Consider the following 17,235-nt stretch of genomic DNA (forward strand, 5'->3'; position numbering starts at 1 on the left):
GTATCGATCATATTTTAATCCAATTGAATCCTGATAGGCGCCTGAAATGTCTCCATATTGTTTGAGTAAGAATATGGAGACAGTTGCGTTAAGGTGCATTCACACCAGATCGGTCGGAGAAGGAATTCCCGCCCCGCGAAATTTTTGTCGGATAAATATGTTTTTTTTTAAATATGTTTGCTTTTTCTGTTCAACAAGTAGGACATAAAAAATGATTAACAGTTATGCAATAAATTCGTATATTATAATTTATTATATTTCATATTTTGAGTATCATTAGCCAGTTCCTCCTACTTTTTCATAATATTCGATTCTTATAGATACTTCTACCTTAAATTAACTCAATTTCAATAATATAGGATATGTAAGGGAACAAAAAAAAACTGATGAATATAACATTGTAAATATTCACAATTTTTTATTCATAAAAATACATTATGTTCATTCAACTTTCTGGGAATTCTAGGCCACTTCAGCGCCAACTTGAGAAGGAGGAGTTCCTAAAACAAATTAACATAAATATCAGAATCAACTAATATAATGAGGGGGGAGGATATCACTGACCAATCGCAAACAACCTGCAACGTTGTAATATGATAGGTCGAAGAGTTTCCCCCACTACGTGCGTTCAAATTCAAATTTATCAAACGACGGTTAATGAAAGGAACAATAAAGAATCGGTAAATAATAGTTATTTCTTTAATTCTGTGATAAATACGTTCATTCTGGCATGACTTATAGAACAAAATGGTGCGAGAATATCTGATTTCATGGTTATATTTATTATTATATGTTGGTTCTTTGAACACTCCTGCCACGAATTTATCTATAATCTGTCAAATTTTGTGATAGAGAAAATTGTTCGGCCAAGCCAACCCACATTTTTCAATGCAGAAATTACTAAAGGATATTTATGGAAATAAATATTCAGTGAATTAGACAATGTTATTTATCAAATTTTGTGATACAGAAAATTGTTCTGCCAAGCCAACCCACATTTTTCAATGCAAAAATTACTAAAGGATATTTATGGAAATAAATATTCAGTGAATTAGACAATGTTATTTATCAAATTTTGTGATACAGAAAATTGTTCTGCCAAGCCAACCTACATTTTTCAATGCAAAAATTACTAAAGGATATTTATGGAAATAAAATTTCAGTGAATTAGACAATGATATTTGTTATACAAATGCAGAACACGTTGGTTGATATTCTTCCACGAGTTCAAAATTCAAAAACGAGCCACGAAGTGGGGAGTTTATAATTGAAAAATTGTAATGAGCCTTCTGTACTAGTATTTTACATTTTTTCTCTAATTCACTCAATTTTTTTGAGATTAATGGAATATTTCCATAAATATCGTTGAAAATTTGAAAAATTTTGGTTGGCAGAATTGTTTTCTGTATCACATTTTTGACAGTATGGAGGGTAGAGATAAGGAGAAGAATAATCTCTTATGGTAGGATTGTTGAGAAATTGTCCAGCGGAAAAGGAATTTAGGAGGCGCTAGTGTAACTAGACGGTAACCAATCCAAGAAGGCGAACTGCTGGTTTAGGGAGAGGGTAACCAATTAAAGCAGGCGAACATACTTTCATCCTTGTTTACTTCTTGCTTTATCTGTATCAGTTCTTTATGACGTTTCCTATGAAATTCACCCTCTAGTTACACTAGCGCCCCCAATTTATGTCAGTTCAACGGACACTTTTGAAACGAGAAGATTATTTTCTTTAGTTCTCTACCCTCCATATTTGACAGGTAATAAATAGTCACAAGTACCAACATATAATAATGAAATATAACCATGAAATCTGAACGACACTGAAAAATTGTTGCACGATTTTGTATTACAAGGTATGGCAGAATGAAAGGTTTGCCACAGATTAAGAGAAAACACTTTTTTAACATGACGCGTGTAGACAATTAAGATGTCTAGAAATGCTGATGTCCCCACTCACTCTTGAAAAAGTTCCAGTTGGCTTTAATTTGAACCTCATATTACACTAGACCTTTTTCGTGTCTTATGCCTATTTTCACGATTTCTGTCACTATTACAATATGATTCTTTTGACGCTTCTTTCAAGGCTAATTAAAGAGCTGCAAAGTTTGAAGTTATTTTGAGGTTATGTTCATGTTTTGATAATAAATATTTGAGATATTATCATCACATTTCCTGTTTAATATAATTATTAATTAATATAAAGTAATGATTACTTATGACTGTTATACGCAGGTGCCGAAAATAGGCATGAAGGCATGCGCATTTTAAGCATAGGTTGTCATGCTACAAACTAGAAATACGAAAAAGGTCTAGTAACTTGAGTAAACAGGATTTTAGGAGATTGCAGACTAATTTTTTTATTGTTTCCTTTGTTGTACACGTCATCAATTCTCTGTTCTTATGTTTTTTGTAGGCATTACTTACAAAATCAACTCTTGCTTATTATCAACACATGAAATATTTTTTATAGGTAATATAAACGAATTCAATAAAATTATTATTGCTCAACACTTTCACTTTGGGTAAAAAAATTAAGAATTTGGAGAATTGCTTAGACCGTTTTTGAATGAGACATTTTTCACATAAAAACCATTATCATATCATTTCATCCCTCTACGCGGTAACCTCAACACCTTGAATTTGAATAGGAAAAATGGGTCGTGCAATATATTGTTTGAAAGGTCTTTCTGCCTGAATATGAGAGTGAACATTTTTTGAAGATCTGATCATTCGTTTAAACAATATTCGGTTCTGAAAAGAAAACACCACTCAATTTGTTTGAAGCATAAAAAAAGCCGAATATTATGTAAACAAACAATAAGATCTTTAAAAAATGTTAACTATCATATTCAAGAAGAAAAAGGCCTTTTCAACAACATATCGAACAACCTTGTTTCCTACTACAAATTAAGGAGTTGGGCTTGCTGCGCAGATGGATAAAATTATATGATTATTATTTAATAAAAAAACATCTGCCTCCAGAATAAAATTAACGGCATGTAATACCATGTATTTTCAGTTAATTGTTGTTTTTCTTACCCAGAAAATGGAGCATTTTGCCCGGTATTATTTTGTTGTGCTAAATTTCCAAATCCAATCGTGTTTTGGGTGGCAAAACTCCCAAAACCTGAAGTCTGTTTTGCATTTTCTCCTTGATTATTGGGCTGTTGTGCTAAACTTCCGAAGCCCAATGAGTTTTGATTGCCGAAACCTCCAAAACCAGATGGTTGATTGTTGGATCCAAAAATTGTTCCTAGAGCAGGAAAATATTATCATTATTCCATATAAATTCTGCAATTTTAATGTATTCGTTCATTATTGAGATTAAAATTTTCAAAAGGTCTGTTGAAAAAAATAATATATGCTGCAGTAGGTTAGAAGCTGGTTATTATTCTTCAAAATAAACTAGTTAGCATTATTCAACTCTCAAATTATAATTGATATTAAAAATAAAAAATATTGTTTTTAATATTAATAACAATAATCTGGCTAGAAGGACCAAAAAATTCAGAGGATTCAATAAAGATCAAATATTGTACTAACAACTAAAGCTGGACCGCACCTGTTGTATTTAAAGTCGTCTGTTAGAGGTTAAGTTTAATTGGATTATACAACATTTGAATAAGGTTGGATAAAGATGTGTCAAAGAAATTATAACAAACAGTCAGTTTTATTTCACTTGATATCATAAACAGTCAAAGTGAAAAGCACAAAATTGCTATGAGCATCTCAATTTATATTTTTGAGGAATATTATGTTTTAAGTTTATTACTTTCAGAATTACAATTTATAAATCAGATGTCTTTAAAAGTATCAGTGTAGTATAGCAATTTTCTATCGAATGTTTTATGATAATGATATAGCTTGGGGCAGAAATATTGTACGATTTTCATGAAATCCTTAAGTTTCCTAAGAAAAAAAGATTCTCGGGTTTGTTTTTAATATTATTTGATAAAGTGTTTTTTGTATTCCATAACAAATACTTAATTTTTGTTTGAAGGAGAATTCCCCATTGGCGAATCAGAATCTGCCAATAATTTTTTTTTTTTGGAAAGTTATCCATTGTAATTGTCCAACATTTTTCAGAGATCTCATTTGTTTCACATATGTTAAATACTTCAAGCAGTAAAATTTTTATAGAATGATAACGTTATTAAAACTGATATGACAAAATTATTATATATCATATTTACCAGTAGATGATGGATTTGGTAATCCAAATATTTTACTTGGACTACCAAATGATGCTGTACTACCAAATGCTGGTGCTCCCCCAAATGTTGGAGCGGCTCCAAAAGCAGGTGTTCCTCCATAACTTGGAGCACCTCCAAATGCTGATGGTTTTGGAGAATCCTGTGAAACACCGAAGCCCGTCTGCGCTATTGATCCTGAACCTCCACTGAATGATCCTATCTGCTGAGCACTGCTAAAAGGAGCATTGTTTCCGAAGGCGGATTTACCAAATACACTATTGCCATTATTATTTCCAAAAGTCGACGCGCCAAAGATAGATCCTGCAGATGCTGTAGGATTGAAACTTGTTCCTCCGAAGGGAGATTTAGTTTCGTTGGTTTTTGCAAATGAATTTGGTTGGTCAGAACCCATAGTAAGACTTCCAAATCCAAATGATCCCTTTGCATTATTATTCTCGCTGGATGTACCAAATGTTCCAAACATTCCTGCTGACTGAGTTCCGACGGCTGAGTTTTGAACAAAGGGTGATGATGAATTTTCAGTTGAAGTAACAAATGTAGAGTTGGTGACATTCGAACCGAAAGCATTGGATGCTGTAGAAACTTGACCGAATGGAGATGATTGTGCACCAAAAGTTGGTGTACTACCAAATGGTGAACATACAGATGGGGCCACACTTCCAAATAGAGAATTAGAGGAACCTGGTTTTGCTCCAAAAGGAGATTCCTCATTAGTTACAGCACTACTAAATGGTGAATTTGCTGTTGCTGTATTGAAAGGTGATCCAGAATTAGCTTGACCAAATACTGAATTAGAACTTGTAGTCCCCCCAAAAAGAGATGAAGTGAGTTGTGATTGTGTAACTGTAGCACTAGAAGATCCAAAAAGTGATTTAGCAGAATTATTCGAAGGTTCAGTTGTTGATGCAGTATTTCCAAATATGGAACCTGTACTAGGAGCATTTGAAGCACCAAAAGATGAATTTGCAAATAAGGATGAGCCTGTGGATGAGCCAAAATTCGATTGACTACTTATTGCAGGAGTTTTAGTTTTCAATATTGATTCAGATTCCTTAGGATCATTCCTGAATATAGATTTGGTTAATGGTAATGCTCCATCATTTGTGACAGAAGCACCAAATATAGATGCACTACTTGTAGATACACCTGAATCACTTGATTTAGATGCACCAAATATTGATTTTGGTGTTGTTTGTACCATTCCATTTCCAAATATAGAATGAGTAGATACTGGCATTACTCCATGACTTGACGATGGAGTATTGAATAAGGGATTGGAAGCAGTTTGTACCGAATCATAACTTCCACTATTTCCAGTTGTTGCCGATGGCACCTGTCCAATGTTTTGTTCTGAACTGAATAGTGATTTGGTAGTAGCTGATCCTGATTTAGAGCTTGATAACGGTGTACTAAGTGGATCAGTAACTGGTCCTTTAGTTGTGATTGAAGGACTGCTTATTGATGTGGTGGTAGTCGTCACTGAACTTACAGTTGTAATAGATCCAAATATTGATGTTGAATTTTTGTTAATGATGGATGATGTTGGTTCATTACTTGTAGGAGTGCCAAATAAAGATCCACCACTGTTGCCAAATGAAAATCCACTTTGGACAGCAAAAGGAGATCCACTATTGGTGGGGAATAAAGATGAACTTGTTGAAGGCTGTTCTTTATTTGACGATGAACTGAATATGGACGTTGCAGGTGTGTGGGCAGATTCAGGACTTGGTTCGACATTACCAAAATGGGACAATGTTGTTTGAGGTAACCTACTTTCCCCGCTTGTCTTAGCAGATTGTATTATTGATGTATTAGTTGTAGGAACTGCAGAACCACTTGTAGAAGATGTACCAACTATTGATGAAACGGAGAATGCTGAAGGAAGGCTAGTTTTTGTTTCTGTGTTGACAAATGAGAATTTAGAGTTGGCTGAATCTCCACTTTTATTAGTACCAGAACCAAATATAGACGTTGCTGCAGCTGTTGATGTTGTTTCACTGCCAGTTCCAAATGAAATGCATTTGGGAACTACTCCAATATTTTTGTTGAGAAAACCAAACGCAGAAGTAGCTTCACTTGGAAGTGCCGCCTCAGTTTTCACATCAGAAGCAAATGCAGATAAACCTGTATTTTTTGAGAACAAGTTTTGCGTTGAAGCAACGGAGTCATTATTAGTAATAGCAGAACTACTCGTATTGTCTGTTGTTGAAATTGTGTTTGATTTGGTTCTCATAAATGAGAATGTAGAAGAAGCAGCCGTCGTATGAGGTATAGATCCATCATTATTTGAAACTGTTGTTGGTAACAATTTTGTACTGTGACTGCTTATGCCTGCAATAACTGCGGATGGAGATGTTACATTGGCTGAATTGATAAACTGATTCGAAGGAGTCGAAGAAGGTGCGAAAGAAAATAAATTTAGTGAAGGACCACCACCTTGGAAAGTTGATGACGAATTTGATGGTTGTCCAAAAATATTGGACGTTTTGCTATTTTGAGAAGTTGCAGATATCACATTGGAATTGAAAGATGATGTACTCGAAATTAATGGAGATGGTTTGTTCGAAGTTTTAGAAGTAGATGTTTCGAGTGAATTGGAAAATGGAAAACTCGCAGTTGAATTTATGTTGCTTCTGAATACGTTTTGATTAGGTTCTTGGTTAACTGATGAGTTTGAGGAGACACTAACATTCATGTTCATTGTCGGCGTTTTAAACAAAGAATTCTGATTCGAAAACGGAGATTGTTTATCCACCGAAAATGTAGGATTGGCAGAAGTTATAGGCTTTTCTACGGAAACGTTTTCTTTGTTGGTTTTCGAAATTGGTAGTGATTTTTGTGATTCGGTTAAAAGTCTAAATGATAGTTCTGGTTTTTCATTAGAGTTGATATTATTCATGGAAGAAAATTGAGTCATTGGTGTACTCGAAATTTGTGGTAGGGGTTCAGATGATACATTCAGTGGCGAAGATTGGAAAAATTCCGATTTTTCAGCTTTTTTTCTATTTGGAGTTCTAACTGAGATATCTATTTGTTGATTCAACCTTGAACTCAAATTCGAAACTGACGTGGACAAATGAGATTTAACTGTTACATGGGGCACTTCCCTATTGTGGAGTATTCTTCTCAATTGATTAGTTTTATCTGTAGGCAGCGACTTCACCCTATTGAGTATTTTCTGATAATATATATGGTATATACTTTCTGGTTCTAGTTTGAGATTTCTAAAACAACTTTCCAAGTTATCATTTTTATCAGAAGGGTTAAAAAGTGCAGCATGGTTTGAAGCTTTCTGTTTTCCTTTTATTTGACTGGTAATATCCTTCAGTATATAATTCTGCAAATAAAATAATGAAAAAAAATGAGAGAGGAAAGCACTAAAGTGAAGTCAGAATCATTGCGCGATTGTTCAAATTGATAATCATATAATTTTCTCAAGAAATTTCACATGTAGGTTTTTTCTTGCATACACTTAAATCAGTCTTTTGAATACCTTCATATATCGGTACCAAATCATTGAAGAAGAATTCTGCATTCAAGTTTGTCTATTTCAGATGAAATAGAACTTATTATTGAAATTTACAAATTTTTAAAAATAAATTATGCGTCTTTTTGACATGAACACAATATCCCACAAAAATTCCATCCTCTTATATCTTCTACATCATATTAGCATTTCTCTGACCTTTCCTACAAATAACTGAAAAAATTCAGAAAGAGTAGTACTAAGATGCATAGAATACCTGGTGTGTTTACTGATTCGATTTTGTTTCAGACTTTTTGAGAGACCCACCTGTTGCTTTGGTGGTCTGCTTCACCAGAGTGCTGTAAGGTGGCGCTCTTTAAAATTTTTCGAATTCCCACATCTGCCTGATGCCGTTTAAAAAGGAAATACTGATTTTAGACACTGCAATCATTCACAATAAATTACAATTCAGTTCATATCGAATTTTTACTCAAATGAATGACAGACCATAGGATATAAAATATTATTGTTCTATACTCAAAGTTCACGACAAGAGCGTAGAAATAGGGGGATACTGGGGTTAATTACACGGTGTTCCTAAATTGGAGATACAAATGAAAATGACAGATTTCCGGATCATTTTAAGAAAAAAAGTCCTATAACATGAGTCCCCAAACATTTTGTTTTGAGATATATGTGTTAAAGTTTAAGTTTTTTTCTCGTTCAACCTTCCCTTCACAAGATATTTAATATGAATTGGCCATAGATATTCCAGTTTAAAGTTTTCACCATGTGATATGCTTATTTTGAATGCAAATCTACAGGGTGATATATTTTCTGGAAGGATGCCTGCTTCCTTCCTCCAAAACTATATTTTGGTGAATGGCTGTTAGTTTAGAAAAATGTAGAAAAAAACTCTGGTCCAGTACTACACTTTTTGTATAGTTTTGTCGTATCTGCTATCGATTTCGAGAAAAAATCTCTAGTTATCCTCAGGAAAATCCAAATTATTATAAAGATCCAGCCAGTAAGCCCTAATGAATGCATTAATTATAAGTTTTGGTATTTATTTACCTAATCTGTAGCGAAGATTAATAAATATTTGAGAAACACTAGAAACAACCTGTATATTGAAAGCAAAGCGTTTGTGGGCTCATATTCATGAAACTTTTTTTCTCAAAATTATCCAAGTAATTTCTCATTTTCCTTCGTAACTCTTATTTGAGAACACCCAGTATAAGGTAAGAACAACCGAATTAGTGACAACAAAAATTATTTCGAGTAATTTGGTTCAAACTTCATTATCAAACTTCTTTTTCTAACATTACAGATATGAATAAAAGTTGTCGTCAAAAATTTTTTTTTCGATTATCTTTCCCCAAGAAAAAAAAGATCTACGCCCTTGGTTCACAAGAGTCGAGAATTGAGAGAAATGTCAAATGTAAACGATGCATGCGCCATCTGAAACAGACCGCGATCTCTCGAAATCCAGTAGGTATGTATAAATCTGAAAAATCTCCTGTTTTGTCTGAAAGTTTTACAGGTATAAGTAGACACACCAGGTTTTCTATGCATCTTAAGTAGTACCAATAGATATTCTATGGTTCAAAGGTTACCAGATCAGAAAGTCTTGATTATTTTTACCCATTTAAAAGCTACATAGTTAAATTTTCCAAAAAAAAACACTTTACGGATCAACTTTATCTACATGCAAAATTTCAGTGAAATTTGACAGAAAGATTCTGAGATGTTAATAATTTAGTCAAATTGAATTATTCATCAGTGAGCCAAATCCAATCCTTGAAGACTATTCTCGACTCAAATTTAGAAAATCACAGAAATTTGATCCCCTAGGCCTAGAACAAGCGCGCAAAGAGTTCGGATTTTAAATGAACAAATTCATTACGTGTTTTTGGAGAACAGCATTCTGTTTCACCATTGTCTGGAAAATCGCTTCCATTGTCGGTAATTGGACTCTGCTAGTTTTACGGCAATAATCTTGAAATTTGTCCCATTGCTCGTCAAGCGCCTTATGTGATTGTGTCAACTGAGAATTCAAATAGTATTGCATTTGTTTCAAAGTACTCAAATGCTTCTCTGAAACAGAATCTAATGGTTTTGATTTGAGAACATTTTTGAGTTCCTCATCTTTGGATTCTTTGTATCTTGATCTCGCTTCTTCTAGCCAAGCCCATGATTGGATAGTATTCTGCTTCAAAATGTGAACCTAAAATCAATTGAGCATATCACAGATATTTCACTCTGAAATAAAAAAAAAAAAAAAAGGAAATGCTACAGAAATTTTTGTGACCTTGAATCGAACCTATTTGCCAATTAGATTCCAGGATTGTTTCTTGCGATCAATCCCAGTGAACCATGAATTCGAAGTTCGGAAGAGTTATATTATTATTACAATTTACATGGGTGTTGAAATTATTATGAATAATTTCATATTTCCGTTCCTGCTTGATTTAATTTTAGCTTTCTTGGTATTCTTGGTGGAAACTGTCAAGTGTTAAATCAATCTGACAATTTAAATTCATTTTGAAGACGGTAATCTGAATATCTTTGCCATTTTTATTATGTCCAGTTATCTTGGTAATTCCTTACAAAACTCAAGGTCAGAAAAATGTGTTGCCCACAAATTGGAAAGTGATTTGTCTAGTTGGTCTGTGTCAATATATTTGTAAGGACATTGCTACCTCAGAATAATGGCAAATAAGATAATAAATAAGACTATTTATTCAATCAATCCCTATTGAGATACAGCAGAAAAACCAGTTACTTAATTTCTTCCTGGAGACAAAAAGTTACAAAAAATAAAAATTAGGCTGACATATTCTATATTCTGCTAAGAATATTTTTCTCACCCTGTCCACATCAAATTTCATGATTATATTATGTAGAATTGTTTTTCTGCATAGATTTTTTTCCAAAATTGATCTAAATTCTATAGATTGGCTATTACTGAGAAGATCAATAAGAGTTGAGAACTTCACCTGCATGCCCTAATAAAAAAGTTTTATAACTTATAATTGCACTTACCTCAGAAGTTTGAATTTCACATGTCTCAACTAACTCCTTCAAAAATTCGCTAATACTCTCAGTGAGATGTACAATTTTGTCCATTTCTTTTGAGTCCAAATTGATCCTTAGATGCTGACCTTGTATGATCAACTCTCGAATTTCTTTATCTAAAGCAGCGCATTCCATCTGGAGTATCTTTGTCATCATATTTTTTATATCTGAATTTTCCTCTTCTTTCAAATTTCTCTGCACTTTATTATAGTTCTGAGATTGACTTGCATTAGACACTGACGAAGGAACATTTGGTTTTTCGCCCAATTTTTGTGCTCCTATAGAGGAAAATATAATATTATTAATACATATACAAAATTTTCAAAAACCAATGGCGTAATAGACATTTCTGGAGAATGGGACTTGTTTTTTTTTTTGTATAATCAGTTCTGTTCTAAAGTACTAAAATATTGCCAATATTATCCATATATTGAAAAGTAGAAAGCAGTTTGACTATGTCCCATCTATCTGTTATGCCTAAGGGAATATGTTTCCCAATAAACAAATACTATAGTAATAAATTTCAATTGAAGCTTTTATGTAAATTAAAAAAATCAAAAATCAATGAATCACTGAAAAATCTTTTGAAACAGGAGTGGAAACGTATAATAATTATTCGAGAAACTAATTTACAATTTCATTTTCTGTCTATACTCTGTTGAAGTGATGACAGCAGGGAATATACCGAATGGAAATTTAAATTTGTATGCATTTAATGAATAAAATCCACCAATTGAAACAGCATTGATGAAGGTATTTCCATCTAAACTTAAAGAAAAGTTTGAATACATTTTGAAGGAGGATAACCCTGGCAGTCAGAAAGTGTGGTCAATGTGTTGTATTATTCATTTGTTGCTATTAGGTAGGTACCTACGTTTTGTTTTTCATGTTAGTGATGCGTGTATATCTTTGTTTGCTTACTCTACTATAAATAAAAATCACAACTGAAAATTATCCAATTGATTCTTTTTTTATATGGGAAATCCATTGCCTTTTAACAAAAAAATCATCATTATTTGATGTTTTAGTGTTTTTTTAACATTTCTAAACATCCTACCTACATAGTATCATACATCATTTTGAAGGGAAAAAAATAAAGAATTCAACGAAGTAATGATATATAGGGTGTTCCATTAAAAAAGTATAGGTTTGTGTTGAATCTTCAAAACAATATCCCGAAAAAAAATATTGAGTACGCCACTGGATTTTACGCAGAATTCTGATTCAGACGTACTTTTCAGCTCAGCATTATTTCTAATAACTTCGGAGATAAAGGAGGGGTCCGAAAAGTATCAATTTCCAAAATCGCCCTGTATCTTTTGAACGGAAACAGTTATGCAAAATCTGATTAGACCAACTTGAGTTTCACGAAAAAGTAGGACAGGAACGTGAAAACCGCAAGGCTCTATCTTAAATAACAAGCGAGAAACCTGGCAGTCTCACCCAAAATGGGATGCACTGTACAATGATTTTTAAATACCTACTGCATTATTGAAAAATTTGCAATTTTTATTTTTGGAAATATTTAGGATATAATACTCACCAACTGAAACATTTTGTGAAGATGTAACTGGAGGGATACCTATTGGCACCTGAGTTCTTCCAAATGAAGAAGGTGGTAAAGAACTTGTAATGGGGTTGTTGCTTGTTTTCATCAAGCTATTTCCAGATAGTAGGTTTTTCAATGTTGAACCTGTTGAAGATTGTTCTTCTGCATTTTTAGTTTTACCTAATGTATTACTCTTAGTTTCTGCTGATGCAGGTCCAGCCGAAAAATTTGTAAATGAGATAGCTTCTGCTGGTCCTGTTTCAAATGGCAATCTGTTTTCTTTCTTTTCTTCGATGCCTTTATTATTTATACCAGATAGAAGCATGTTCCCAATTGAAGCTGTTGGAGTTTGCAGTGTTTCTTCCTTTTTTTTTACTGGTGTGATGGAAACTTGACCGCCAAACAGAACTGTTGGTTGCGGAGGAAGAGTTGCCTTAGGCGTTGGAGCCTTAAAAATTGACAATGGCGTTGTAGGTCTTTGTGTTCCTGGAGGTGTTGCAACCAACGTTGAATTAGCTAATGGAAACATGCTAGGCGAGTTAGAATGTGCCGCTGAAAACATACTGCTAGTGGGGGTCGAATTGGCTTGGTTATGCAGATTTGTAGGTGTCTTATCTACCTAAAACATAAAATAAATGCTATATAAATTCACTATTGTGAAAAACTTCTTTTATAGTACAAATTATGAAAATTATAGCTTCCTATTCAAATCATAGAATTAAGATGTCTGGAAATATGTACTGGTATGTCCAATGATTAAGATTTTGTTCAAAAAATATCGAGATTGGCTAAACCTCACTTTACTCTCATAGTTGGCGCTACTATATCTATATTGAAACTACAGTGAAATTTAATGTTAGCAACATAGCAAATGAAGCGAAAATTATCTAAAGTTTGGTGAATCTCTTTTAAACCAAGAATGCTGGTTGCTACAAAGGTCATTAGTGAAATTTTAATCTTTTTCAAGAGTGGGTTGGGTAGCCCAGTGTTTTACACATTTTACTAAGAATTACACGATTTTCATCTGGAACTAATTTGAAATTACATATTTGTAAAATGAGTAGCAAGAATCCAAAATGAATAAATAAGAAAACTGATAAATGATGATAAGACCTATGTATATATATTGAGGGAATTTATATAGGTTTCTAGGTCAAAAATTTCATTCATAAAACCAGCTTTTCAAAAAAAAGTACTAGTTTCTACTTTATTTTAGATATCAAAATTTTAATTATTAACAACAGAACCAAAAAAAGAGAAGATGAGAGTTGAAGATTTTTTTTTAATCTAATTATGACAGTTCCAAACCTGTTTCTTCACATATTAATTAGTGTATTTTGGAAAAAATAAATGAATGAATTTTTTAATAATTTTTAAAATAAGATCGTTTTGTTAAAGTTTTGAACATAGGAGCTATTATTGTAGTTCTTGTGTATTAGTGTGACTCTGTAAAGGAATTTCAATAGTTTTAAGATAAGATTTTAATGTCAAACATCTAAATTATTGTTGTAGTTCATTTCAGATTCCTAATAAAGACTTAATTAGAAACTAGTTGGTTTTATGATTGAGATCCTTGACATAGAAACCTGTAACAATTCCCTCAAAATAAGAAATAAGCTAAAACCTGTTGATTAATAATGCAAAATATCTACAGAAGCATTAAATTTCTCACCTGAGAACTTTGTTGAGCAGTGAAAACTTGTGTGGCTTCCGAAGGTTGTGCTACAAAATATTTTACACCACTCATATCATTAATTTTTTCTGGAGGAGAATTAATATTAGGAACATTGTCCTTTAAATTTATTATTCGGAAACAGCATAAAACTCCCTCAGTAGAAAGTAAAAGCAGACTAGGACAAGGTTGTATATACGACTCTCCCCAAAGTACAGGTTTTACTGAGCTATTATCTACAGTCATGCCTACAGGAAAAGTCTCATCTTGGTTTTTATCCAGAGGTAGCTCAGCTCTTGCTGAATCAGGTAATATGCACTGTGTCCATATTTCTCCAGTACTGGATAAAACTCCAATTTCCATACTATTTGCAGATCCAACTAATAAAATATTCCTAAAAGTTTTCATTTGTAAGAACAACAAGTTGATTACATATTGTGGAAAAATAGTATATTGTGCAACAAGTGGGGAAAGTCCAACTTTTCTCGCGAGTGTGGAAGTTTGTGGCACGAGCCTGAAAGGCGAGTGCCGCAAACACACGAGCGAGAAAAGGACTTTCTCCACATGTTGCACACTATACTTTTCCTACAACTGCACAAATTTCAATAATTCAAGTAATGGACTTGATTCAAATCAAAATGACCTTCGTTGACAGTATGTGCTAATTTATTGCGTTTCCATGGAAACGACCCAAAAGCCCAATTTCATTGGTCTACCAAGCGAGGTGTGGGCAAAGTGCCGTGGGGAATAATATTTCCCACAGTATGCGCAATACATAGTTTTTTAATTGACTAAGCTATGCAGAATTCGCTACTTTTCATAGCAGTTGTAGGAAAAAAATTTTAAACATTTATAAGTGCAATAATTAGAACACAAAATTTGAACTTTCATAAATCGAGTCATGCAATGAAAATTCATAAATATGTATGTATTGATATATCCTCAATACTGTCAACATACACAATTCATTGTATCTAACATCTTGATAGGCCACTTGATAAACATACAGTTTAGTACAACGACCTTGGGGTTAAGAACTTGCTAACTATATGTATGTGAGAACATTGTCATTTCGGGGTTATTGTTGCCAAGTTCTGCAGAAGACTCATTCACTTGAACTTAAAGTATATGGTTTCAAGTAACTCTTCTCTTTTTTAGACCTTAAAAACAAGAAATAGGGATTTTTGCTCATGGTGAAAAATCTTCAATTGCAGAACTCTGTCAAAATAACCCCAAAATAAAGACAAGTAAATTCATGAAATTTCATCCGTGATTCACGGGTAGGTTACACCATCTATTAACAAAAAAATAAATGGGTCAAATCAACTGATCTCCAAATAATTGCCAATTATACTGAAGCGTTTTTGAACTCATACTTGAGATATTTAAATTTTCATCCAAATAGCAAAAACATATCAGAAAATGAGGTAATATAAAATATTTTCCCATCTCTACTTGAATAATGAATTTAATTCATATTTTTAATTTAACTTTTTGATTTCCCTCATTCTCTACTCATTTAAACTAATATGAGGAACTTTGTCTTCGCCAACTACTTAATGCAGTCTAGAGGATTGGTGAAAATAACGTCTTTCATCACTAATTTTGCTTGTATTTTGTCGTTACTATTATTTGAGTTGGATGTACAATTTGTATAAAGCTAAACAATTATTGCCTTGGATCACCCAGTTTGATTCTGGCTAAAATATAAATAACTCCAGAAATTATTGCACTATTATAACATTTACTCATAAAAACTTATTGCACAAGTAGAGCAGTAATATGTAATAATGTCCAATGCTGAGAATATGGAGGTATTTTTGAATTGATATCGAATTAATATATTGAATTAATTTCCATGCCACAGGCTTTAACGTCTTTATACTAAACGGTACATTTACCAGAAACTAGGTCAGTAAACTAGTTATTTACCATTGCTGCTCAGCTATTAAATAAAACTGTGGTGGCCTTGCTTCGCCATTGCTATAACAAATATCATAAAAATTTGTGAATACTGGGTTTCCAGTTTTTGGTGAATCAATTACAACCACACTACATTCTGGATCTAATTCTTGACATGTCTTAAAAACTCCCACAAATTGATAATTGGAGATCCATTGTAAGGACAAAACACTGTGTGGTTTATCAAATGGAGGAGCATCTATACTTTTAACAGCTTTGAGATCCGGTTTGTAGTGAATAATTTTACCATCCTGGGAACCCACTGCAATCTGTTTACCTTTAGGGCTCCAACAAAAACAAGAAGCTTTTGATTCTGCTGGGAGTTTTTTTACATCAAATGACTTATCTTTCAGCTCATAAATTCCTAGAAATTTTATAATTTTCAAGAATATGAAAGAATTAGATTGTATTTTATAATACTAACCAAGTGTCCCATCTGACTTTATTTCAGTAAAAATATTGTTTATGGTAGGATGCCAATTTGCCTGAACTATATTCAATCCAGATGTGTTAGTTAGTTTAACTTCATTCAATAAAACAATATTTTCTTTATAAAAAGATAATATATCATAAAATAATACCGTAAGACAACTGTCTTTCTCAAGAACAACTCCTAGAATTGTATGGTCACAGTTAACACAAATATAATGAGGTTGTGAAATGAGATTAACTTCTCTTCTCAAGTAATTTGTTGTCGCTTCTGTTGATAAACTTTCTTCAATATTCTCAAAGCGAAATACTATAAAAGTAACAGATTAAATATTCAATATTTAATGACTTGCATATGACTTTACCTTTCAATTTGGATGAACTACATCCTACAAAAACCAGCCCATATCTACTAGCGGATGCTAATAGTGCTTTAGGAGTTTTAGTTAATACTCCCTCTTTTTTGTCAAATATGGTCAATCGGCATTGAAGTTTGAATTGCAGATCCTGTAATTTTTCATATCAAATGAAGTTTCATGTTATATTAAACATTATTCAATACAAACCTGAACGTCAACTGGTTTAGATGCTGTTTTCAACATTTTCAAAGGGGAAGTAGATGCTGTTGGAGTTAGGTGAAATATTTGTTGAACATATAGATCTTATAGTAATAAAAATTCCAGAATCATTGCATACTATTTCTAATGATTTATTCTTATTTATTGAGATGGTAACAACCACCTATGCTTTTGTTTGAAAGTTCAAGTTTAGAAAAATGACAGTCGACAGAACAAATATTTGTTAAGAACACAGAACACTAATGTTGAGAAGATCCCAAACACAGAAATCTAAATCCATAAAAT

General features: G+C 32.8%; 1 protein-coding gene across 1 annotated transcript; it reads right to left on the reverse strand.

Annotated features, from left to right (window-relative positions):
- Positions 1 to 393: 393 nt before the first annotated feature.
- LOC123679357 (nuclear pore complex protein Nup214) lies at positions 394 to 17,178 on the reverse strand. The gene is made up of 11 exons (XM_045616935.1): positions 16,939 to 17,178; positions 16,738 to 16,879; positions 16,368 to 16,682; positions 15,914 to 16,307; positions 13,982 to 14,375; positions 12,304 to 12,928; positions 10,728 to 11,038; positions 9,589 to 9,909; positions 4,196 to 7,553; positions 3,042 to 3,255; positions 394 to 500 (listed from the first exon to the last, which is right to left on the reverse strand). Exons 1-11 carry the CDS (start codon positions 16,972 to 16,974, stop codon positions 473 to 475), a joined length of 6,138 nt encoding a protein of 2,045 aa, XP_045472891.1. The 5' UTR covers positions 16,975 to 17,178; the 3' UTR covers positions 394 to 472.
- Positions 17,179 to 17,235: the final 57 nt, after the last annotated feature.

This window comes from Harmonia axyridis, chromosome 4 (assembly GCF_914767665.1).
Source record: "Harmonia axyridis chromosome 4, icHarAxyr1.1, whole genome shotgun sequence".
NCBI lineage: Eukaryota > Metazoa > Arthropoda > Insecta > Coleoptera > Coccinellidae > Harmonia > Harmonia axyridis.